At 35.4% G+C, this 26,990-nt stretch overlaps 1 protein-coding gene across 1 annotated transcript in view; it reads right to left on the minus strand.

The window, feature by feature from the left end:
- Positions 1–1,203: 1,203 nt before the first annotated feature.
- Positions 1,204–26,990, minus strand: part of ATRNL1 (attractin-like 1) — a gene marked incomplete at its 3' end in the record, with an annotated part of 97,628 nt that continues 71,841 nt past the window's right edge. Inside the window, exons 14-19 of the mRNA XM_010020651.1 lie at positions 25,603–25,735; positions 24,391–24,572; positions 12,966–13,179; positions 11,109–11,297; positions 5,961–6,179; positions 1,204–1,341 (exon numbers count right to left, since the gene is read on the minus strand). Coding sequence (XP_010018953.1) covers positions 1,204–1,341; positions 5,961–6,179; positions 11,109–11,297; positions 12,966–13,179; positions 24,391–24,572; positions 25,603–25,735 — 1,075 coding nt within the window. The remainder of the gene's footprint in view (positions 1,342–5,960; positions 6,180–11,108; positions 11,298–12,965; positions 13,180–24,390; positions 24,573–25,602; positions 25,736–26,990) is intronic.

Raw genomic sequence — 26,990 nt, forward strand, 5'->3', positions numbered from 1 at the left:
CAAATGAAGACTCAAAATAATTATCATGTTTATTTTTTAAAGCATTCCTTAGCCTAAATAGGTCCTGTTAAAATCATGCCTTCCAATAAAATTACGTATTCTTACAGACTAGGGTTGAAAAAACAAGTAATAAAATTCATAATTTTACTGGTCTTATAAATTGATCTTAGCCATTACTGCACCACACATAATTCACTAAAGGTGATGGAATGCTTATTTGGTTGATAGCTAATGTATCCCTGAAGAAGAAAAGTTATATTAATACATCATTTTGCCATAAAGGTGATATAGACAGCAAAAGAACATTTTGTCAACTTTAGGAAATAAGACAACTATTAAGAATTATTTAAAGCATCATAAAGAGCCAGTGAAATGTTCAATTGTCAATAAGGGTAGACATTAATCTTTCCATCCCCTTGAACACACTTTCTACATATTGTGCTTGAGTTTACCAGATGTGCAGCTTCATGCATTGACTACTGCATGTTGAAGTGCTGAATAACAAGTGAAATGAATAAATATTCCTTGAGAAGCAAAGGTCTAGTTAAAGAAACATCAATAATAAAGAAAGTAAAGAGAAAAAGTTTTCTAGCACCCTCCTAGATTCAATCTCAACCACCTTAATGACTTCTCATATTTAATATCTCTCATTCCCCTATTATATTTAGCTACAAGGGAAGGGGTTACTGTTAGCTTTAAAATCACCCTGTTGCAATATACATAAACCACCTGGAGTATTGGACTTCATTCTCTCTCTCACTTCAAGGAGAATCCTCCAAAGCAATGCAGCAATTACAAAAACAGATTGGATAGGTTAGGGTACCTTAGAATCCTTAAGTGTTCCAGGCTTTTCTGTCTGAACTATACAGATTTATTGGTAGATACTGAACTTCATTTATAAGTACCTTCTCGCTGCCTTTAATACTATTGTTTACATGGAATTAAATGATGCCTCTCTGAAATATCAGGATTTAAGGTGTTGCTCCCACAAGACAGTTTCTTTCTCCTCCTTTCCCTAACGAGGAGAGAATCTTTAAATTACCACCTTGTTCTTAAGAGTATCCAGACCAAAAAACAACTGCAAAATGAATAAACATTTAACCTTTAAAAGAAAACTTAATTTCACGTTACATTTAAGAAGTTAAATTCACATTACATAAAATGTCATTTCAACTACTTTTTTTTCCCCCCAGAACAACTCACCTGTACACTGTCCTCCATTTGTGGGATCTCCATAATACCCTGGCATGCATGTTTCACATTGTTTTCCTGTTGTTAAGTTTTTACATTGATCACAGACATTACTGTTGACGCAGGTGCTGTGGCCATTACACTGGCAAGCTAGAATATAACATTAAAAAAGCCATTTAGAAATTGCTCTTGGGAACAAAGTCTTTCCTATGTTATTACATAATTACCATAGAATGTAATTCTGAGAACTTTAATCCAGCCTATATAATTGTATTTTCAAACAGAATCTCTTTAAAGTAATACTGTGATAAGACAAGAATTCAGACCAAAGACCACCAAAGCTAACTATTTAGCGACATGAGGGATTGAGGTGTGTGAGAAAGTCTTTTTTTTTTGCCATTTTTGAGTAACTAAATCCAATCCTCATAGCTTTAAAATGCTGCCTGGTCACTCAGGAAACCTTTTAAGAGGCAGTAAGTCACCAACTGAGACAAGATCGAAACCTCCATACCTATATGCAATCTGCTGTGAAGCATTTGAAAGTCTACTGTGATGGAGAACATGAACAACTCACATTCAACCTTATATCTACTGGGGAGAAAGAACTTACAAAAATTAACTAAAGATAGTCTAATTTTTAACACTTCTGACCCTCACATTAGCTTTGGCACTAACTAGAACACTATGGGGTTTTAAGGACATGAGGACCACATCAAACAGCTCCAGTCCCTCCTCACTGCAGTTGACTTGGGTGAAAGAAAAAAAAACTGGACTCCCATTGACATATGTTTTTTATACCAGACCTTAGAAACATAAAATTGCTTTTTGTCAAACACAACCACTATAAAGCACTGATCTGGCACCACACCTGTGTTCCAGTGCTCCATGTTTTGGAGAAACTCATTAAAACTACTGACCACTACTGCAGCAAAAATCACAATGTGAATTCTGCCAGAGTCATCAATCCTGCTGCCAGAACTCAGCTGAACAACCATAAGATTCTGAAGGATGACCTCTCCTTAGAGTGGGACCCCAGAGCTCCTAGTGCTCAGTAGATTAGCAATCTGTCAATTACAGCAGCTTGTCCAATGTCAGACTATGTCAAACCTGTCGATCCCTCACTGGCGAAGGATATTTAACACTCAGCAGAGGACAGCTATATCTCAGCAAGATCATGGTGGGGGGTTTAAAATTGGATTTTTAATCTAAGTGTCACAGTGACTGGTGTCTTAGCTAAGAAAAAAAATAAAAATATTATATTGTCACTGCATGATTTAAATGTTTTTTGAGCTGTTTTAGAATTTAGTAACTCAACAGATTAATAGCCATTGCCAGGCCTGACTCATAAACCATTAAACCTCCCAAGTTTACAAACTCTTCCTTCTGTAGCTATGCCTGTAGAATCTTGTAAACAAGTATCAAACACTTCTGTACTACTAGAAAGTTTTCTCACTGTCCTGACTAAATCTTTTTAGAAATTACAAGTTTTATTCTTCCTAAGAATTCTTGATTTATAGATGACTTTGTGGTGTCTTCCTCCAGCAGTTCACCATTCTGTGGTTTGTTACCTTTTAAGAAAGAGCTACACAAAAATACCATGAACTGCAGTTCCATTTTGGGTTTAAAATTACTTGAAGCAAATGTTTTTAAAAAATGCAGTATAATAAACCAAAAGAAAATAGACAGTGCATTAAATAGATGTTCTATTAAGGTACAGTAAGACTGCTTAATTAAGACTGGATCATAATGCAGAAAAAATGTTTCATTCTGATATTCTAATTAGTGGGTCACTGATTTAAACATTTCCTATGCTTCCTAATGCTTTGGTTTGTATTCCTGAATTTTTGTGTTATTTAAAGGATAGCGAAAGCGACCTTAATTAATCAATTTTTTATTGTGAATTCTAGTTTGCTGCAAGTTATATTATACCTATATTATACCTGCATACCTGTTGTATTTGATAGCTCTTAATTCTTACAATTTAAGGCAAAGAAAACAGAAAAGTTTTTAATTCCAATTCCAAAGTATATATACAATAAGAACCAAAGCAATCTATGACTGATGCAGCATACCACTTCAAAAGTGATATTATGTATTTGCTGGTTTTCCTAAAAATAAGCATCTCATTGAAAAAAGTGAAAAGCCAGAAGAATTGCACAGTTCAACAACTTCCTACGATGCAGACGACTGCAATCAAACAGGAGACATCAGTATTAAACAATTAAAATTGTAATTAAAATAATGAGACACTAATGATGATTTGAATAAGAACTAGGATATAAATTTTTAGAAGTAATTTTTTCTTTAAGTGATTTTAATGTACATCACTCGTAGCAACAGAGTTATTTTCCTCACACATGCAAACGTGATTTAGCTGAATCTTCAGTGAGACTGCCCAGGATATAAGCAATTTTACGTCTAATTTGCTTTTGACCTCTCAGTTGAAATGGTTAGTGATGCTGAAAATTGTTGATAATTCTAGCTTTAAGAAAATATTTAATAACAGGAAAATATATAAAATGCATGCCTGCATTACACTCTGGGTTTAGTGTAAAGATACTTCATCTAGTTTTAAACAAACTAGTTATAATTGGTTCACAATGCTTTTCAGAGAAATTTAGACTTTAAAGAAAAACTTGGGCTTGCATCCTACCTAAACTGTTGCTCTTGTGAGACGAAATGCCAACATTATTTATTTTTCTTCTTTTAATATATGTATTTGCCAATTCATTTCTAGCAGTAGTTCGGTTAAAATACAAATCTGATAAAACTAGGTATGCGTATCAAAAGAAATACTATGATAGCTGCTTTGAGGAATATTGATTTCAAAATGACCAGCGACAAAAATAAACATTTTTCTAGGCTACCTGATGAATATTAGTTTTAAAGATTTGAACAGAGAATGAGAATGAATTTAAAATACTTAAAACCAACACAACTGCCCAAAGGCGCTATAATGACCATGGATACGATCTACAAGGAAAACCAAGTGCATACATGAATGAACATGAATGGTTTAGCCAACTATTCATCAGTGTGACAGAATAATCTTTAAGCTACATACTATAACCTATTTATTTTTATTTTCATTGAAACTAAAACCTGCTCCATAGGATTATATAGCCTTCATATCAATTCTACCTTATTTCAAGAACAGCAAATGGTTGCTGTGCTAAGAATAAACTGTGTAAATATAATCCATTACAGACAGTATTTTAAGAAAATGGAAAGTTTAAGAAAACCCCTACAGCCTGTACCAATTAAATTTAATTTGCCTCTTAAGTTCAGAACTAGTGGAGTTTTAAAAACTAAAGTGGAACTTCAGAGAATTCTTGCTTAGAACACAGAATGATTAGAGAATTTTATCCATGAAGAATAAATATTAAACTAATAAAAGGGTGAAATCTTCTACATCAAACATTTTAGACAAGCAATATATCATTCTTTATAATTTCACTAATGGTAGATACTATGTATTGCAGTGAAAGTCTAATAACTGCACTTACTAAAAACAATGTAATGTATTACACGGAAATGTATTCCTATTTCCAGGAATTTACTAGAGGGTTCTGTGTTCAGGAAATGGTATTAGATAGTTTGGAGGTTTTAATTTAGACCGTTGAACAGTGTCACCTGGCTTTACATTTCACTTCATCATTCTAAAACTTTACAAAATATCTACTCTTTATGTCTGCATTAAAAAAAAAAGTTACCAAAAAAAATTCTGCTTTCCAAATAATATAGTAATATACACAGTTACATACAAATATATGTATTAGCACATACATACACATATGCACACACACATAGAGAATATACTCATGAAAAAAGTACCCAGGAGAGCAAACAAACGTAGCTGCATGTACCTACAAAAGTTCTGATCCTAGAGAAGCTCCAGCTTCCAAAGTTATCAGCAGTAGGAACACTTGCTGGAAAAATGCCTTTAGCACAATTACACCATTTATTCTAAAAAAAAAGTTTTTAAATGGTGTTATTTATTGTAAATTACCACTGCAGGTCTGTCAAACTCCCCAGTGGGCTTTTCTTTTGCCTGCACTACTATGCTGCTGCTTTCTCACGCTGCTTTCAGGATCTGCGCTTTACCAGCTCAGCTTCCACCCTCATAAAGCACCTGACATCTTGCTTACTTTTCAATGATTAAAATAGTATAATCGTATCAGTGTGGCTTAAATTTAGACTTCAAAGATGTCTTTAGGATGATAAAAACATACATTCTATTTACACCAAATGTGAAAGAGGCAGACTAGAGGCATAGCTCAGAGACTTCCAGCACCCTGTTCTCACAGCCAACTGGACTTCTGCATGAGCAGCAGGGATGCAGGAAGCTCATGGCTCCTGGCCATCAGCAGTAGATTAATCAGTTGCTTATAGATAATTTCTCCCTAGGTAAATTCTTCTCTGATGGATACAGAGGCCAGAAGAAAGCAAAAGCTGGAGCAAAGTCATACTGTTGGATTTGAAAAAGTAGAAGGATGTGATGTGTGGAAAGTTATTTACAAAAAAATAAATTAGCAGTTTTGATTAAAATATTTGCACTAAATTTCACATGTAAACCTGCATGACAGGAAGCACAGTTGTGTTCAGTAAACGGAGGCTAACAAACTCTATATTTAGGAAATATTCTGGAAAAACAAATCCCTCATGCAAATGCTATTTGTATTACTCAAAATAATTATGGCAACTTAGCAGACTTAAACAGAGAAACATTTCTTATTTCATATGAAAGAAAGAATGGAAGCAGGCCTTACCTGGACACTGGATAAAAGACCACTCATAGTTTTTCTCTTTTGGACAAAGACTAGCATCAAGCAGCATTTCATTAGAGTGCATGCCTACAGCCTTCATTGGGCCTCTTGATGATCCTTCCAAACATTGCCCTTTTCCAGTGTTACTGGGATCATTACACCATCCACACCCGGGTTGTTCCAAACACTGTCCACACGTCCTCAGTCCAGAGCAGTTTTGAGCTGTATTACAGGGAATATATTGTTAATGCAAGAGGGGATTTTGGTAATAGTAGTAAGAGTATTATCATTTTCTTTAAAAGTTGCACTTCTTCAAAGATCATAAAACACAGGTTTTCATTACACCACAATGCAGAAACAAAGACTTCAAATCAACAAAAATAACGAAGCAGAACAATAATACTACATATCTTCATTAAATCTCATGATAAAATATATGTTATGTTCTTAGTATGAATATATGTTTTGGTATGCAGATATTACTAGTTTTATTGACAAAAGCAACCCTTCCCACAGGAAAACTAGAAATCTAGACAAGGTCAATAATACAAATAAGAGTGATAAGAATAATTCAAAAATTGTGATAGTTCATAGCATCACAGAATGGTTTGGGTTGGAAAGGACCTTAAGACCATACAGTTCCAAAACCCCTGCCATGGGCAGGGATGCTTCATACTAGACCATGTCACCCAAGACTCTGTCCAACCTGGCCTTGAACACTGCTAAGGATGGAACACTTACGACTTCTTTAAGCAACCTGTTCCAGTGCCTCACCACCCTCACAGTAAAGAACTTCTTCCTTATACCTAACCTGAACTTCCCCTAATTACGTTTAAACCCATAATTCAAACTAAATTTTTTTGGGGGTACAAAGTATCTGGGGATCACACCTACAAATTCATTTACAAATGCCACCCAATTTTCTCATATAGAACTTCTGAAACAAGTTAACATACTACACATCTTCCCAAAATTTAAGGATCTCAAGCTACAAGACACAAACCCATTCCATTTAATTGAACTATACCTTAAGAGTTTCATCTGTTAGAGTAAGTCAGCATTTTAATTTGCATACTAAAAATCAAATCTCCCCTAGATCTTTTATATTCTCCTATGTTTAAATTATTTGATTTCTCATGAAATGGTCTGCCTCATATTTCAAGCCTGTTTAGAACCAAATAAAATTACTATACTGAAGTTACTGCTATTTCTTATTAATAAGAAATTAACAATTTAGTATCTTCAGGAACACCATTAGGGTTCACAAGTTCATTTGAGCTCTTTCTGCTACATCTTAAAGTTTTTTAAATTAATGCTGGAACACTCAATCAAATGAACATTGGAATCATTTGAACATTGATCACTATGAGTCCTGGGTCTTGTCACATTATGTCTGTGGACACTTACGAAAATAAATTTTAAAAGCATACACGAACTGCAGGAAGATCCTGCCAGGAAGAAAAGAGTTTAAAAATATGTGAGGTTTTCTTTGGAGAACATTCAAATGGCTTCTATCTGAGTGTAACCTCTCAATTTGGCTCAGTTGCAGCCAGGACACTATATCCATTAATGTTCTTAGCTACCTGGACCACTCAACTCCATAAAGGCAATACCTGAATCCACGCTATAAGGGGTATATACTAAGCACATCAATTTTGCTTCCAGTTAAATCAACTGACAGCAGAATATCAGTAGCTACTGGGACTTCAACAATTATTAAAATTGTTTAAAATTAATGAAAGTTGTCAGAGAAAAAATACTCCAGCAGTTTAAAGATACATGCAGGTATCAAGACAACAGGCAGTTAAGAACCTGAATGTGATCTCAAAAGGAATTCTACAGTGCAGAAAGGTGGAGCATGAGCTCTTGTATCATTAGACTTGGAAGAATTCAAATAGGAGGAAGTGTTTCAAGTTAACCAAATATAGAAAAAAAAAAAAAAAAACAAACCATCAATCATGTGAAAGATCAGTTTTGTGTCAGACCTGAAGCTGAATGGTACAAATTTTGTTTTGAATACATTGGAAGATCAACAGGAAAATAAAGACCACCATTCTGTACTGGCTGGCTTGGCCTTTCAGAGATGCACTGTTAGTAATCCAAACAATTCTCATGCTGTTATTTATGAAGCTAGGAGAAAACAGCTCTGAAGTATCAGCTGCATCATCTTCAGAGAAGATAAGACAGAACCAAAAGTGAAAATCCTCAAATAATCTCTGTAGTGGCATTCAGCCGGAACGCTGAGGAGAGCAGAGAAGTTATTGTTTATGGAAGCAGAGAACATTCAAGCAGAATTTTTTTTTCCTGCTTTAAAATTCTAGAGGAGGTCCAAGATTGCTCAACTGTCAGCTATTGAATCAAAAGCCATAATGGATGGAAGATGTGGGGAAAAAGCGGAATGCAACTTTTTGGCAAGCAGGTATTAAAATGACAAAATGTCACCAATAAAACAGCGGTCTTCATTTTAATGCCAAGTTGTGAAAATAAATGTGAAGTTCTCAGCTGTTATATTTTTTCTTTGAAATCATACATGCTTGTGTGAAATTTTTCTTTCATTCTGAGTAAAACATCCAAAACCTCATTAATCATTCAAAGTAAAAAGTTGTTAAAACAGTTGTGTTTTTTTAAAGGTATAGTAACATTCTGTTCTTCAAGTAAGTAGAAACACTACCCCTTGATAAAATAATCCACCTAATACTTCATTACCTCAGCAGCAATAATGTTATATCTATCCGATAAAGTTTTCAAGTCATTAATAGTGAAGCAATGTCTGAACTATCTTTCATTTGGACAATCATTTTCTTGGTTAAATGCAAAATATCTAAAACTTTAAAACTCTGAAAAAAATCACCTGCTTAAGGACACATAATTGTGGGTTTATGTTTGTTTGGTTTCAATTTGTTGAATAGAATATAAATTTTCATACAAAACTGCCTTTACATAATGATGAACTAGTGTATAGCAAATCCCATTTGCCCTATTTAATATAAACTTTTACAGAGCTGACAAAAGTGTCAATTACATTAAGAACAATTTCTTCTGCAAATAAACTCAATCTGCATGATGTGCAAACAAAAACAGAATTAAAAGTTCAGGCTGACATAATACACACTATTTTAAAAAGTTAACTTCATTCATATGGGTTCTGTCAATATTATCTCCAAAGTTTCAATCTACTTATGCCACAACACATTATCATTATTCTAGAAGTTGCAAACTTGAGTCCTTACTGGAGTGCAAAAAAGGATCATTGAACTCTTATGAGCAAGAAAACTTTATCTAATTATGGTATTATTGTCCTAAGTATATGGGACAAGAGATTAACTGCCCTATTATTTCTTTATTTTTAGACCAAACATGGGCTGACGGCTGGGTTTAGAGGACATAAGGGCTCAAGGAACATGTAAACCCTACTTTTAGTCCACATTGAACCTGCACACTAGAATCTTTATTAACATCAGAAATTTACAAACTAAGCATAAAATTTAGCAGAAGAGAGCAACATTGTACTGCTTCATTGTATTATACAATTACTAGGGAAGAAGAAGGAATCTCAGTTAAGAGGAATAAAGGCTCTTGGCCAGTTTTACCTGAAAGAAAAATTTTCCTATGCCTTATTTTCCTTTAACCCAGATACAGGTAGGAGGCTTGTACATATAGCCATTCTTTTCTCCAAAAATAGGAATATATAAATGGTTCCTATTACAGATATGGCAGAATCTTACTTAATATTTTCCTGACACTTAGGTGAAAGCAAGTAACTACCTTTTGTATTATTTTGTATTTGTATCCATAATCTATTAAATGGAATCATGATCTAATTATGACCCTGAAGCAAGTTGCTTCTTGTTGTCAACACCATTAATCCTGCCACATCATATTCAGAAATAAAATGTTCCAGAGATGTTGTTATCAAAAAAGGGAAAGGAAGATAGAAGTAAGTAGAGAAACAATCTCACAGAGAAAAGCGACAATGAGAGTTCAACAGCACGCTTCAGAAGTCCTATATATTAAGTTTGGGTCCCACTGGACAGATAAAAAACATTTGAATCAAATCTTGAAGGATGGTAAAAATACTAAGAACCAGTCTTCTGCAGGAAGGTGACTTAAAAATCGTTCTAAACAAACCATGACTGAGACAAGAGTCTAAGGCACCAGGCAGCTTGCTCCAGGATCTACATGAATCATGGCACTGATATATATACTGGAAGTGCACGGTGCTGAACTTAACAGGTCCAGTCACTACAGACTTGGAAAGAAGTAACTCTAGCTGAATGGTACACTGAAAGAGGTACAGTAAGTAAGTTTCTTATTCTCCTAAAGAAGCATTGTATCAACTGCTGATGAAATGTGCTTCCAAAGGGGACATCTGGGAAGTACGTTTACTGCTTGACAAAGTAAGAAATCACCTGCGTTTTATCTCAAAAGGATGAAATGAGCAGCCTTGAACATTTATACAGCCTGACCCGCTCTGATCACAGAGGACAAAAAAAGTGTCCTGCACATCCTTTACATGCCTGATGGCCTAAAAGAATTCCTATTTCCATGGAGAGGACAAACTGCAAAGGCTAATAATCAGCATTGGCAAGTGAGAAGAATCTAAGAAAGACCAAAACCATTTGTTTTACATCTGTGTTACAATATTCAAGACTATTACTATGATGATTATAACATTGTTTTCATTTTTGCATGATAGGAAAGTGTACTACTTTGAATCTGATAAAATAAATCAGAATCTTAAAAACACTGAATTCACCTCATCATAGTTTAATTACTTAATGTTGTATAAGTCTATCTGTTATTTATCTAATTTTAATAGTATTATGTTCCAACTCATGGACATTGTTTGACACCCTAACACTGGTCATACAAGCAATCCTGGTATTCTTAGTTTGTCTGAACACAATAAGCACTTTTTACTGTTTCAAAAGATTAAATATGTTTCATCAGAAGAGAATTGCCGGCATTTTATCTGTATCTAGGAAATACATACAGAGTATTGGTTGCTCACGTTAGTAGCTGTAATTCATTCATTTAAGATTATTTTTATCTTTAGTGAATGTACTAAATCCTACTCATAGACATGTTCTTTTGAGTGGCAAAAAACACTGAAGTATATTTAATAGGACGAATGTTCATTAAGATACTCACGGGAGCATGTGGCAGTTTGCCATTCTAGACACTGTCCATATGGGAAGGAGATTATATAGGCGTTTGAGTCAACACATCGTTTCGTACTGCTGCACCACATACATTCCATACCATTACTTGTGCAGTTAGAACACGTTGTTCGCAAGGAGCATGGCTTTTTGCAGGGTCTGGCATTCTGGTTGGGACTGACTGGAAAAGAATCACAAGCATTTATAATTTTGAGCACAGGTTCAATCTCCTTTAATGATTATGTTCCATTAGAACAGCTCTTGTTAAAGTGAAAGTGGTTGTGTCCTTAAATAGGCATAAATATTTTCATCCAAACTTCTGTTGCAGTGTATAAATATAATAAAGTTTCATAAAATTATTAAGAAATACTCAGTGCAAGTCACACTATAGCTCTAAGAGTCCATTTGAAACTTTTCACAGCAATTTTATCTATATGCTTAAATAATTTAATATTCATTGCTTGGTAACATCAGCTTAGTTGCTTACTTGCACATACATGACAAAATACATCTCAAACTCCTATAACAAGTACAGTGAAGTTCTGGGTCTATCGTTCTCATTAGTTTAACAGTGTATAAACCAAAAATATTCTACTTAGGACTGACTTATCCCCTAAAATTTTGCCATACACTGTACATAAGAAGGTCACTAGAATCTAAAGGGAAAGTAATAAAAGGAACATTGTTCAATGCAGAACAGATTTGGTCTGGAGGGTTGGGGTTTTTCAGGTTTGGAGATCTTTGCTTTTCTCTATTAGAGACCACATTCTGACTGGGTTAATGGTCTATGTCATCTCAGAAATTCATAATGCACAAAAAGAGCTTTTATACCCTAACTCCCAATTTCTGCTTTGATTTAAAATAGAACTGTTAAGTGTACAAGAGTATAGTAATTCTTAGGTAGGAACACATAAGTGTACATAGCACTGTATTTTCCATGCAAAAGAGCCTTGTGAAACATCAGGATCAAGCCATCCTATATATTGACATAGTTTTATATATTAGTGATTCATATTCAATACCAGCCGAGTTCTCAAACCACTCTTCATCTGCTGATATATTAAGAATATTGTGAAAGATACAATTTTTAGGAAATATAAATGGCAGTAGCAACAATTTTACAATATATACTTTGCAATGACATTACTGTTTGGAACTGCTTCTAAGAGAATAAAGAATTGGTAGGATCGCACTTCTGTTACGCAGGTTAACAACTTGGACAATTTCACAGCAACACCATCAGACTGATAGGCAGTGTTCCCAGCACACCAACAATGCAGCTATTTTCCAGTTTTGCACAAACAATGCACAAAACAAACCTGAAGGGGAAATTTAAAGAACTTCATATGCTCAACACCACAGCTACAAAGAGAAACATACAACAATCAGAGCATGAAAACGCTAATTTGAACTGTCAAGTGACTATATGCCATAGTCTCTTCATACACAAACAAAGCTAAAAGACAGAAATAAGAATTTTGGCTTTGTCAGCCTTTCAGACTACTAAAATGTTGAATAATACTCAGTGAGGTTCGGAAAGAAAACATCAGCCTTGTTGAACATCTCCACAGATACTTTCAAACTACAATCACTGTTGTCACTGACTACTACTGATTTAGAAGCAACTTATAAGGCTTCTGGTGTGATGTAAACCAAGCCATGTAAACCAATTCACACACCAGTATTTGCTGCTTTAGGAATATTATTTATTTTCTACACTAAAGCTCCATATTTTTAAAGAATATCTTTTGTGTCATTATTTAATCTAAATTGCCCAAAAATCTCAACCAAATGAAAACCCAAACAGCTTGCTAATCATGACAGTAACTGACTATAAGAGATTGCTTACCGACAGGTTTTTCACACACAAGACCATCTGCCATTGCAGTGCATGGATTCGCCTTCAGCCCTGCCACCTCTGCTCTTTCCAGATACGCACAGAAGCCAGAGTCATTTGGCTCTCCAGGAAGCCACTGCAGAGTTGTATTGGTAAAAGGAGACATGTCATCCCATCCCCAGTAGGAGATGTTGATCTTGCGTAAACCTACCCAAGGTGAAATTTTCTATAAATCAGAATGAAAAGAAGAAAACGAGATAATTAGTCCAATGGTCTTTTTTTTGTTGTTGTTAAAACATTTCAAACTATAGCTCAGCAGTAACAACTTCACATTTTGAGAGAATTCGCCATGTTCTTTTCTCACTTTGTCATCTAATAATTTTCCATAGTTCTTAATTGTTCTACTGTGTAGAAATGCACCCCCCTAAAACAACAAAAAACCCTACCCACTATATGCTTCTGTTCTACCCAAAATCTCTGTCTGTACTGTTCTGAGTTAATTCTGATTATTATTATTTGACATGGAGTCAGAAACCAGTCTGATTAGTCATAATAAAACTGTTGGGTTTTTTTTTCCCAGCAGCTGCTGTACTGATTACTGATTTCTAGGCCAATGTAGATAATAAATACACATAACAGCAATTCACAGACATCAAAGTTCAGGAAGAAACAGGATAAATAATCCATCCTCTAAAATCCATATTGCTGATACTGATCAACATCTTTAGGCAATTCAAAGACAGAGATGCAAGCAGCACATTCACAACTCCGATGCCATTCAATACACACTGAATACAGTTTTATTATTGATTTCTAAGCTATTAAAAAACTAGCCTAAAAACCATAAAAAGCATTAATTCTCAAAAAATATTTAGGATGTCTTAGTAAAATAACATAAAAAATTCTACTAATTTTTAGAATTTCTTCTTTATACAATTAGCAAGAGAAAAAGCAAATTTTGAGGAATAAAGGCCTTTGCTTGTTTCAAGATAAATCTACATTCCTTTCTCCCATCACTGTAAAAATCCCAAGATACTGAAAACAAACACTTTTCCTCACATAATCTCTATGCTGTCAGTTTTAATTAACCCCAGTTTAACAATGAACAGAGACAGACTACAGCTGTGACAAGTATGTGGTGGTAGGTGAATACCAAACAACCCAGCCATCTGCACTGGGCAAAGGACAGATGTTACCAGTACAGATGTTGACCTGATTGTGAATAAGGTTCTCGACTGATTTAATCTACACACCAAGGTTAGTAAAACACTACAAGATACCTAAAAGGAACTCACTGTAGGTCAAGTTCTATGTGCTATTTCACAAGCGAACCAAGAGTCACTGCCACCATCTCTCTGAGAGATCTTTCCTCTTTGATCTCACCTTTCTTTGCCCATTCAGGTGTAACCCACAACTGCAAGATCTTTCAGAGCTTTTTCTTACACCTAATCAGAGCAATCCTCTTTTTCCCCTGCCTCACTAGACCAAACTGAAATATGAAGGATTATTACTTTTGCTTCAGAGATAGCAGTGGTAATACTTAAAAAAAAAACCCTCTCAGTAGGTAGATAATCAGTATTCCTGACCTTCCTAAAATGTATTCCCTATGCTCTCTTCTTCTGTCCTATCAGTTGGCAGCATGATGAAACAGAAATCGCTACTGCAACTAAGAGACAGCTGCAAGAAAAACTTAAAATAAACCTGAAAATTAATGAGTTCCATTCCATAAGCAGTGATGCACTCTGGGAGACTTGGACAGCAACAAGAACATTCAACAGAAGTATCACTGCCACTTTTGCATCTTACTTCTGTGTTTACTTTATAACTTTGTTGCTACCCCAGGTGACAAACTTTCCAGGTGTCTGTGAGAGCTCCCACATCCTGGATTCCAGAAAGAACATGACACAGGCAGTGAAAGTAGAACTTGGGCATCTGGAAAGCGGTAGATAACACATCTTTTGTCTTATTTGTTATTTAGTTGCCTAGACTGCTGTATATGTACGTGGTCTGCATGCATTAAAAAACCTTAGATACCTATGCTTGTCTCTAGACATCTCTCTTGTAGAATGCTAAACATGCACACCAGGCACATATAAAAAACGCCAGGGACTTAGGCGTGATAAATTGCTGACAAATACAGACCTAAACCAACACTACAAGCCTACTTTAAGGCTGAGGGATTCTAGCCAAGAGAACCTTCAACATATTACTGTTTGAACTGCGCTGCCAAATAATTCTCAGCATCAGTACATAGAAAGCAGAGATGCTATTCCAGCTATGGTGAAAAGTATGTCAGGCCAATAATAAAAACCGACAGTGCAGCAGTGATATTTGGAGAGAAACTCTTCTATTTGAAGGAGGAGAGTGTCTCAGAATCCCTTTAATGATGACAAAGTCCCAGGTAGGATGAAGGCCAGAGCAGCCTTAGGAGATAAAAGCAGCACCCCTGAAATGAAAGACTGCTAGCAAAAGCAACACATACTGTAGTCATCATCTTTCTTAGCTGCAATATCTGGACAACTTCCAGATATCTCAGATTCCAGATTTACCATCTTTGGCTCTTTGGTAGTGTAAGACATCAGACCTGAAGACTGATTAGCATGCTATCAAACACATACCATCAAAGCTATTGCCTTGCAGCCTCACTTAAGCTGCTCTGGGCATGTTTGTTAGGATTGCCCAAAACAGATTACCCAAAAATCAAATCATTTTTAATCATTTGATTAAAATATGGTAAATAGCTGAGAAGTAGGCCACCAAAATGCTCAAAGGACATGCTTAAAGCACATATTCGATTTTGTGGTGTTGATTCCATGATGTGGTGGACTGAAGACTGCTGGTAATAGCAGATGGCATATTGATATCACCAAAGCTTATCAGCAAAAATAAATGCTACTGCACTGCAAGAAAGGAAAAAACAAATAGTGAATCGAGAATTCAGGAAGGTCCACCTGTGACACCTAGAGCCACCAGTGTGCTGTGACTATCGAGCTGATTTCTTCACTAGAGAAAGCATAGATCTAGTCCTCATCTTTCAAACTGCTGACAGGTTCAGTCGTAATAGCTGGGAGTCTCAAAGTACTCAAAGCAACTGAGGGACTTCAAAGGTGCCGAATGAGAATGCCAATCCAGTTTCTTCTTCAGGTTTAAAAATAATGAGTTGAATGCCCTTCGCTCAATCTCCATGGTTGTTTCATTTAACACAAAATGAATGTAGGAAACCAATTCCTTTACTTTGAATATCTTGCCAAAGAGACTTCTGAAGAGGATCAGAAAGGAAGGAAACCAGACTGCCTGTTCGCTGTACCCAGAACTCACTGATATAAGAGCCTAGTTTCTGTGCCTCTTGAAAAATACTGTTATCAAGCCAGGTGGGTGAAAAACACGGTACAAATCTACTCTTCATCTCAGGGAAAAAAAACTTGCTGACAAGCCTCAAATATGTCTTTTTTTTTTCTTCTCAAGAATACCAGCTTCTTTATTGGAAGGTCAGACAATCTTTGCTCAACATATAAGTGGGAAGAAAGTTACTCCTTACTTATGAAGACTTGTTCTTTCTTTCTCAAGGCCATGATGAATGTATACTTTCAAGATGCCCAAAATCCACAATGGAGAAACCTATCTTATCCTCACTGTATTTGGCACTTAGCAAGTTGTTCAGATTCAGAGTTGAAGAGGGAACCTGCAATCAGAATCAGTTCCTCTTCTATTTGAGGAAGAAGGAAAAGCTCCAACACACATGTGAATGGGTACACATGTGAGCATGTACACAGTTGTCAGTCAACAATGACATGGCAATGAATCATTCAAGACACCTTTGCTTCACCATGGCAGGGCTGCCATGCTGCTTAGCTTATTAATAGAGAGACAGGCAACAGGAGATTGGAAATGTACTGAAACTTTTCCTAAGCAATTTGACTGTGCCTCGGTTTTTCAAGCTGACTGTTACAGTATCTAATATATGTCACAATTTAGCTGGGTGCTTTAAATTAATCCATACTTGCTGGAGTTGCCAGTCCACTGGACAGAAGTGAGCAGGAACTCCAGAACCATGTGGTTCCTACCTTTACCAGGTATTTCCTTTAGTGCCAAATGCATAATCATGAAGTGTTGCACTGATAAGGAAGCAACAAGGTCATCTGAAAACCTTTGCTATCTAAGCTCAGCAGGACCCACTAGAGCTCTTGCCTCCTAGCAGAATCTGTTTTGACTTCAGCAAGGCTGGTATCTTTTACTAGAAGCGAAAGATTTTATCAGAGCTACCTCCTTCATTGGTCCAAAACAGAAAAAAAAGGGAGTGTTTGCTCTGCAGAGAAGGATTAAAAATTCCTTAATTCAAAGTATGCTCTGCCATGCTCTAGCTTTCAAGAAAAGAATGGGTGATCTAGTCCAACTTGGGACTACATCAACCTTCTCTCATTTAGAAACCAAACAAATGGTACAGCTCCATTTTACAGTTGCTAGTACCCAGAAACTTAGTAAAAGCTGTAGTTATTCTACCCTTTTACCTCTTGAGTAACAAAGCACTATCAGACATGCAGGGTGGAAGTAGACATTGATATTCGTAAAGATTTCACTCGCGAAGAGAGGTATTGTAAAAGTCCCTTCAGATGTTACATACACATATGCACAAACACACAAACCAGTGAATTTTCAGTGACACAGTGCACACAAGAAGGCCACGAGGGCAACATATTACTCATGTTCTATCAATATTCAGCCCTACCACTCTTCTATGTACATAGAACAATAAGACAGTCGATATCTCCTACTTCTTTGTTGACATTGTAAAACCTAAAGTTATTGCAGCTGGAAGTTAATTAGCAGAAGTTAATTGTCATGTTTGGTTTTATAAAGCTTTTGGTTTTTTAATCAAGCAAAAGAAAATACCTTAACAGTTGGAAAACAAATAGTAATTAGAATAACAGAACTTCATATTTTTACACATTAGCTATCAATACTTAAGCCTTATTACCTGCTACTACTGCTACTTAATAAGTAACAGAAAAGTTTCTGGTTTGCACAGACATTTGCTTTGAATCACAATCTTAGCTTTGAATCTCTTAACCAAGACTCTCACCTGTATCTAGGGAATGATCTTCTATATTCTATTTATGTCTCTAAAATTGTTTAGCTTTTAAATGCCAGTATCTTTTTAACTAATGATTTATCATTACGTTGGACATCAGCATTGAACATTTTTGTTCCCATTTAAAATTGTGAAGAGCCAGAAGCTGCATTTCATCCACAAAAAGTCACCAAAACAAATGATAGCTTTTCAACTAAATACAGACAATAATTCTTAATAGAATTTAGGAATTATTTCAATTACATTATAGATTTCTATGTGAAATGGTGACGTTCATAAACTTTTGACTTTATTTTTCCTTCATGTGGGAAGAATAAAGGATAGGGAAGAAAGAGTGGCCCATTGGAGCAAGTATTAATTCCAATCTACTATTTTTTTATTTTTATTCAACATGTATTGGCCAGAATTTGTTTAACCATGATTACAGAATACTGCTGCTCATATTCTGGCAGTTTGAATTGTGATAATTTTTGCTGGAATACCATCATTTACTATATTCTGAAACTTTATGGATACTTTCAAATATTTCAGTGGATATTTAAAAGAAATAATGAATCAGGCTACAGGGTACATCTATGAAAATTCTTCTTATACATTATGTACATCATTTAAAAAAAAAAAAAAACCCAATAACTACGCTTATTCAATAGCTTATTTCAATAGGTAAGTTATCAGTTAAAAATTGAAAGGCAGGGAGGAAAATACCCAGAAATCATCAAATTAAAATTTCACACTGTAACAAAGGAATACAACACACAGCAGGTGACCAAAGCTGTCTCAAGAAAGATTGTAATGAGCCTTACTAACGCTGCACTGAAGAATGCAATCAAACGTATCTTGAAAACTGTTCCATAGCTTTATCCCATTATGCTATATAAAATTTAGAACCTTTCTCTAGAATATGTTTCTCCTCTTACCTATTTCTTTCTAGGCCAGTTTTTAGAACTCGCAGCCCATTTCAGAAGCCATATACTCGTGCTTGAAATGCAGCTAGTCACGGTTTATCTGATTTTATAGAATAATCTTTTAGAGCACTGATAAGAACTTGCCAAAAACCCTTTTAAATGAGAATTCAACCTTTATGTTAAGTTAGAAAAGTTTCAGGAATACTAAATCCTTAGACAAGATGCTGAACAGGGCTTTATTTTCATCTGACAGAAGAGCAATCAAAAGATGCACACAAATAGAATGTCATTCTGTGCTCACAGAATGAGCTACAGTCCTATTTAATTGAACATAAGGCAAATTTTTAGCCATTGCAGGAATTTATTAAACACTGATCACTAATAATTTCAAAAATGTGCTCTTCTCTTATTCTACCCAACCACCCCCCAATTTTCATTTCCTTTTAAGTAGTAATTATGCAATTATATTAGAAAGGAAATTGTGTCACCTTAACTACAGAGATGATACTTCATGTTAAATCCACTGTTTACAGAACATTTAAGTCAGGCTAAGTTGCTTTGAGATCTACAGTGAATGTGATCATTTATAGTCATGCCACATTTTTCAGGCACTACTGCTGCCTCAGCACTAATTTAATGAGGGCTGAATAATTTGCAGAGGAGTGAAGTGAGCAAGCCTACCTTTATTGAATACCCAATTACTATTGAGGCTCAAAATTCTCCTCTCTTCCTTAATTATGCACATTGCTAAGGAATTACGTATCTTTCAAAAAATTTATCCTCACCTTTACTTAAATTTCTTTCATTTTGGATCTTAAATTGTTCTGGAAGCGTATGATACACTTCTGATGTATTTTCTAATGTGTGCATCACTGTATGTTATTACCAAACTTCAACAAACTTTTCAAGACTCTTTTGAACTCCTTGATTTCTAGGAAAATAGTTTCCCTCAAAATACTGAACTACAAAGGTTTAGTTGTAATTAAGTGCCTAATTTACTGTGAGGGTGGTAAGGCCCTGGAACAGGTTGCTCAGAGAAACTATGGCTGCCCCATCCCTGGAAGTGTTCAAGGCCAGGTTGGATGGAGCTTGGTGCAGCCAGGTCTAGTAAAAGGTGTCCCTGCCCATGGCAGGGGATTGGAACTGGATGAGCTTTAAGGTCCCTTCCAACATAAACCATTCTATGATTCTATAATAATTCTATAATCTTTGAAAATACAGTGGCCACTTAATGCTCACACTTCTGCAACATCCACACTTTTGTGAAGTGCTTGCGGTCAGTTTGCCTCTTTTCTGCATCATTATGCTTAAAAACCCTTGCCTACTAAAACTAAGACTTATATGAAGAGAAAACATCTATTCTATTTAATAGCTTATTGCTTGGTTTCTTTTCTTTAACTATGCATTGATTCTAACTATGCTAGATACCTGCACACTTCATATTTTGTCAATATTTACCCAGGCAATGATACATTACAAGCAGTGGAGTCAAGCTCCATGATTTTCAAGTGTCTCAGTTTCTATTAGACACAAATGATGAAATCTAGATGTTTTTAGCAGCAGTTATGCATGAGGTCATAAAAACATCTGTTTCTCCTACTACTCTCTTCAAATTTTTCTGTTGTAACATTATTAAAAAAAAAAATTAAAATCTGGCAAATCAAAGATTACAACTTCCTCAATTTCCATCTAGAGGGATTATAGCTAGTATTCCAGTGGGACTTTGGTTTAGATGGTCTTCAGTTTTCATCTGTATAGGGGACAATTTTAGGGGAGGAAATTCAGGTTCTCAAGCATCTAAAGTGAGTTGAGCTCCCCACTTCCTGAAAGTGGGAAGACAATTAAACTAGAGGTGAACTAATGAGCAGTCAAAGTAACAGCTCTGATGGAAACAAAGTGCTGAAGCAATTTATTAGGCTTCCAAAACCACAACACGAAAGTGGGACTGCTAGAAACTGTACTAATGAGACTAATTCAGAGAAAAAGTAGGTGTCAGCTTCACTACAACCACACATTTGATAAAACCACAAAAACATACAGCCCTCTGAGAATACTTTGATCTAACAAGGAATAACATTGCCATGCAAAGCTCACTAATTAACAACAACCTACGCTCAAGTGTAATTTATAAAGGATGCTTAGCCCTGAGAACAGTGAGTTAAAGGAAAGTTGCAGTTTATATAATCAAAGGCATTGTTTAAACTGTTCTCATCTTTGTTTATGCTTACTACACCAAAACTAAGTCATCTCAGAATTTATTCCATGTTAACAAGAAAGTTATTTTTAGTTCAGTCCCACAGTTGTGAGCAAACTCCCAAGAGAACTAACTGTACTTTCAAATGCATATACAACATTTTAATATTGCAAGAACAATTAATTAACTTCATATTACTGTTTTGTCTATAGAAAAATCTTCTCTTTCATAATATTTCTTACTGGGTCAATAAAACAGCACACAAGAAAAGATGGAGTGTCATTTTGCTTTAGTATGGGAATCTGCAGTCCATCCACTGTGTTTACTTTGCCATTCTCAAAGAATTTATCAATTCTTTTCAATGAAAACTACAAATTAGACTTTTAATTATTGTTGATAGTTTTAGAATACATCTGCAAACTCAACTGTGTTTTGACTTCGTACTACAAAGGTCTTTGTCTTGGCCCTTTAGTACCAAAAGAACTTTTTCCTTATCCTTTAGGAGGCAATCTATTGATTTCCAATTTAGCATTGGACTTAAGAGAAATTACTGATAAATGATAAGGTCTGGACAGGGTGCGAAGACAACGGCAGCCTCCTCTCTCTGAAAATTTCTAAAGCATCAATGTTTTGTAATAGTCTAAACATGATGAAGAAATTGTCCTAAATTTGTCCCAGGACAAGGACTTTGTGCATTAGAAAAAAAAATAACAAAAAAACCCCTAAACCAGAATCTATGAAGTCTCACATTATTTCTATGAACAATAAAGAATCCTTAAGTCCCTCCAGGCTGTAGCATTTACTGACACTATTCTAAAAGTTTGCACAATACACAACATTCACCAAAGTTGCTTTTCTCTTCTCAGTATATCAAATAAAGCAGAGATAAAAACAGATCCATATTCTTATTTTCAAATGTTGCTCTGACACATCCACTAATCCTGAAAGCTTTTCACATAGGTGAAGATTTTAAAGCCTTTTATATTAACCACACAAGTCAAACTCCACCATAGATAATAAAGATTAAAAGGCACTGTGTTCACCTTAAAGTTGCTCTGACTGCATTTGTGAACTCCACATCACCACCTGTTACAACAGCCATCTAAAATGAAATCTCAGCCCTTAAATCATTATGATCGCAGTTTGAGAGGAAAAGGCAGACAAAAGAAAATCAAAAAGTTCTGGAGAGCCCGGATAAGACATTTAGGCTGTCTCACACAGAATAAATGTAACTGGAAAGATAGATATGAATTAAAAAAAAAACTTATTTTTTTTCCCCCTGAAATTGCCAGGATAAGTCATGGTAGCATTCCATTAGAGATCCTGATAACTAAATAATCCTTTAACCCAAGATATACTTTTGAAGAACATGTATTTGTGTACAACTTCAAAACTGTACATGACTTATCTCAAATTTACATCACCACATTGGCTCAGGATTTAGTTCATTTAAATAAAGATATGCTCAGCAGAATGTTACCTTGTTCAAGTTCTAAGCTCTGGAATGTAAGAAAAATCTAGTTTCTAGACTAAAAAAGCAGCTCTTTTCTCATCTACACCTCAAGCCAGGCAGGTAATATCACTCATACCAATACTCCATCACTCACTATTAGATTTGAAGGCCTCCTGTGCAATATTTTAATGGGAATCAGGGAAAAAAAAGAAAAGGGGGAAAAAAGCAGCAAAATAAATAACTAGAGAAATCATCACCATTTGTGATTTTGTTATTTTGTTTTCAATTACATTTTCAACATTATCTCATATCAAAGAGCAGACAGACAATGTGTTTCAAGGCTACAGTAAGTACAGTATCAGGGGAGATCTGACATAGAAGAATTACTTCCCTCTCCTTTATTAACAAATAATAGAAAACACATGTCTTTCTAGGAAAAAAAAAAAGTATCACCCTGTGCAGGTCCTACATTTATAGGGAAAAAAAACCCAACAAATTTAAGTACATAACTGAAATTTGCATCTCTTTCTTGAAATAGAACACTAAAAAGGATAATACAGAATATTTTGACTCACATTATATGTCCCTAAACTCTTGCATTCAAATTTAGCATAACAAAGGCAATTCTTAACTGCCATTCCCTTCATATGCATCTCAATTCATCTCCAACGTAACTTTGCAAATCACATACTAGCTTGATATAAGCTTTAATTATTGTTCATAATTACCTTCCATTTTCCCGTGACTCTAAAATCCTAAGCTACCTCAAAATTAGAGGGTTTTATACAAAGAAATGGTGCATGTTCTACAAACCAAAATACTTCTAAAAATGTCCTTTACCAAGATGAACTGATTTGCTCGTGAAAGAATCTTATTCTCCCAAGACATTCCATCTGAGTGTATGCTGTTCAGTTTGATACTTTTTGAGCATATATACATTTCATGTATGTGTATCAGTGATGTGGGTAGGCTTTCCAACAGTTTAAACACAGCAATAAGCATTTGAATATTTAACTGCTAAAAAACTGAAACTGACCACCCATGAATAGGTCATTAATCCTCATCTTGTTGCACAGCTAAATTAACATGGATCACCTTCCTAAGAAATATTCTGATGGCAGTTTCCTGTATTTGCCAGAGGCATGTGAGAATTTTCAACCCTCTTCCTCCCCCATCATTATAGCAGAAAGCTAATTAGTTCATGGCTCATTCTGGTGCCACTGTGCAGGGAATTCCTACATGCTTCACATACTAGTACAGCTACTCCATAACCCTTTGATCCCACATACTAGTTACAGAAGGAGCTAGGGTTTTCTGCAGAAGAAAAGTATGCATCTTTAGTACCTCCTTGTCCTCAGCTGCTTGCAGCCCAGCTATTCACCAGCCAAACCCAATCCTGAGAGCAGTTTTGTGGATACTTATGTGAAAGTCAGGATTTATTTCTCTGTTACATTCAAAATTATTACGTCTTCTTTTGATTCCTGCTATCACAGTGTATTGAAAAGCACTGGGACTTCCCAGACCTGTGTTCCAAGCCATTCTCAAGTCACATCTTGAAAGTAAACAGTAACCTCTAACAGTTAAATCTAGTATGGAGAAACACTTGGGTACTCCTGTGTCATTAATTTTAAACATGAGATTTCCTTAATATCCTACACACCACTTAGAGCACTCTTTAGCACCATGCTACATTTCTTTGAAGGCATAAACTTTAATCTCTTTGGACAAATCTCTGAAATAGATTTCTCAAAGCAAATTTAATTCACACACGCATTAATTACAGTTACTCAAGTTACCTGAAGTGTGTATTTCTGTATTTCATCAAGAACAAATTCCACTTCTTTTGAGGTTGTTAATGAGGCAAGATTCCCACTCAAATTGTAGCAATATAGTTTGGCATTGTCATAGCTTTCACGACTAGAATTTATGCGGAGGCAGGCATCTCCAATGTGACTCCATCCTTCCCCACACAGATGAGCTAAGGTAAAAAGCATATGATTAAAGGTGATTTGAAAAACAAATACAAAAACCCTAAGGGAGTCTGAATTCTACCTTCCCGAGATCATAATTCAAAATACATCCCACAGTCAATTTCCCTTTTCAAAATCTAAAACCAACTCTCCTAGAATTAAGAGATCACAACTTTATCCTTGCTTTGCTTTATCATCCTGTCTTTGCATTTTTATTTGCCTAAACACAAATACAATCCGAATGACAGGAAATTCAAATAACATCTCAGAAAATATTTCCTCTTCAGCATTACTGAGATTCAGATAACTAAAACAAAAAGTAATTCAGAGCAAGTGCTACAGTTTATTCTGAACTATTTATTCTGTGGAATAAATTGATTAAAGTTATTTAATTAATAATATCCAAAAAAAGTATTCATTAACTTCATCTGGACATGAAGATCAAATGGAAAAGGTTCTGACATCTAACTGCATATATGTAGCTATGAATATGAATTACAGAATAAATATTATTTCAGAACATTAACAGTCACCTTCTAAGAATATTTTATATCAGCATTTTAATATTCACTGCTTTCATAGTATTACCAACATTAGATGATCAAGAAACTAGATCTTAGGCAGTATCTGCACAGGAAAATTGAAGTATAATTTAGAAGATAAACCCTCAGCTAGTAAGAGTAACAATGAGAGTGGATATGTAATAGTAAAGGACTCAGTGTGGCAATTCAGCTCTACACTCAGTGATCCCCACAGGCTAGAACTTGTCTCTGGCTTGTGCAGAAGTACATGCCATTGTGCCTTCGCTAATGTTATTATCTCTCCTAACAAGATTAAAGGTAGCATTGATATACCAACCAGTGATGTAATTACATTTGTGTTCACCTGTACAGGCACAGCCAGGCAGGGAGAGTCAGCACAAGTAGAACAAATCCAGGACTACACATTCAACAAATATTCTTTGACAACTGTGGAAGAGATTTATCCAATTTTGAAATCAAGTACATAAAAGCAGCATCGTCACCCCACAACCCTTACCAGGTAGTGCCTGGCACTCCTGCTGCCGTTGGTCCCACTGGCAGTTCAGGTGCAGCGAGCAACTTTTGCAGCTGGTCAGTTTATTGCAGATCTGTTCATTCCTCACGTGACATTTGGTGTAGTTCTTAACTGACTATGAAAATAAAACAGACAAAACAGCATCTCAAACATATGTCAAATTATCAACAAACCTGAAGTCAAAACTGAAATACACAGCAGGCGAAAATCACAGCCACCTAAAAGCTTGGTTGAATTTAAGCTTTAAACTTTGTCTAGATCGCCTTATCAGTTGCAGAGTGTACAAACTGCATCCCTAGAGCACAAATCACCCAACCTGTGCCACACAACTAACTGCCGAGTGGGTCAAACAGTACTTTTAAAATGTCATTTTGCCTGTGCAGAGCACAAGAGGAGCTTAAATAACTACACTAAATCTCTACTTCTTAGATAGTTAAGGGCGATGCTATTACTAAATTAAATGCAGGTTAAAACAAGCAAAACAAACAATATAAAAAAAAAGGTACAAGATACAGGTGTAAAATAATTACAAGTCATCAGCTGAAGGTGGAAGAGTATGTTCTACTTCATTTTATCTGGATTAAATGAAATAAAAATAGGAGCTATAGGCCAGTAGGCACAAAACACAAGAAGAACTTGTCAAAAATCTCAATCATGCCTTTTTACAGATTTAACTGCAAACCTGTAAGCAACATAACTTGTATGAAATTTACAGAATCTACAGGAAAGCATTTTGTCAAACAGTGGCATAAAACCAGGAATAACATCATTTGTTTGGTACCTCAGTATACAAGAAAAGCAGTAAACACTAAAGGAATTTTTACTTGGGTTTTTTGCTGAGTTTGGTGGAGTGTTTTGTTACCCTGAAAACAGGTCTTCCTTTCCAAGACAGGCATTTTTAATACAAAATCTTTTCCCTCTGTATAGTACTTTTAATTAAGACATAATATTGATATCTCACTTAATAAACTGCCCCAAATCCTCAGCCAATTCATCAGCTTATCTATAAGGCTGTCTCTACTAACTTAATTTCAAGGTAATAACTAAAAAAAAAAGTCTTAATTCAAGACAGAACCACGGAACAGTTGAGGTTGGAAGGGACCTTCGGAGGTCATCTTGTCCGACCCAAGCAATTCTTTTCTCTAACAACAAAAGATTAATTCACTCATGGTAAGCAAAGATGGATTGCACTTAGATAGGAAATGCATGGTTTACATGACAATTTTGACTGCTTTCTTTTCTAATTATCTCCTGCAGTACAATAAAGTGCATCTAAAGGGAAAATCCTACAGTAAGTTACACAGTTGTTGGTAGTGGAATGTGGACAGTGATAGAACATCAATCTCACACAGGGCCAGCTTCAGTCCTGC

Source organism: Nestor notabilis, unplaced genomic scaffold (genome assembly GCF_000696875.1).
Source record: "Nestor notabilis isolate BGI_N333 unplaced genomic scaffold, ASM69687v1 scaffold1250, whole genome shotgun sequence".
NCBI lineage: Eukaryota > Metazoa > Chordata > Aves > Psittaciformes > Psittacidae > Nestor > Nestor notabilis.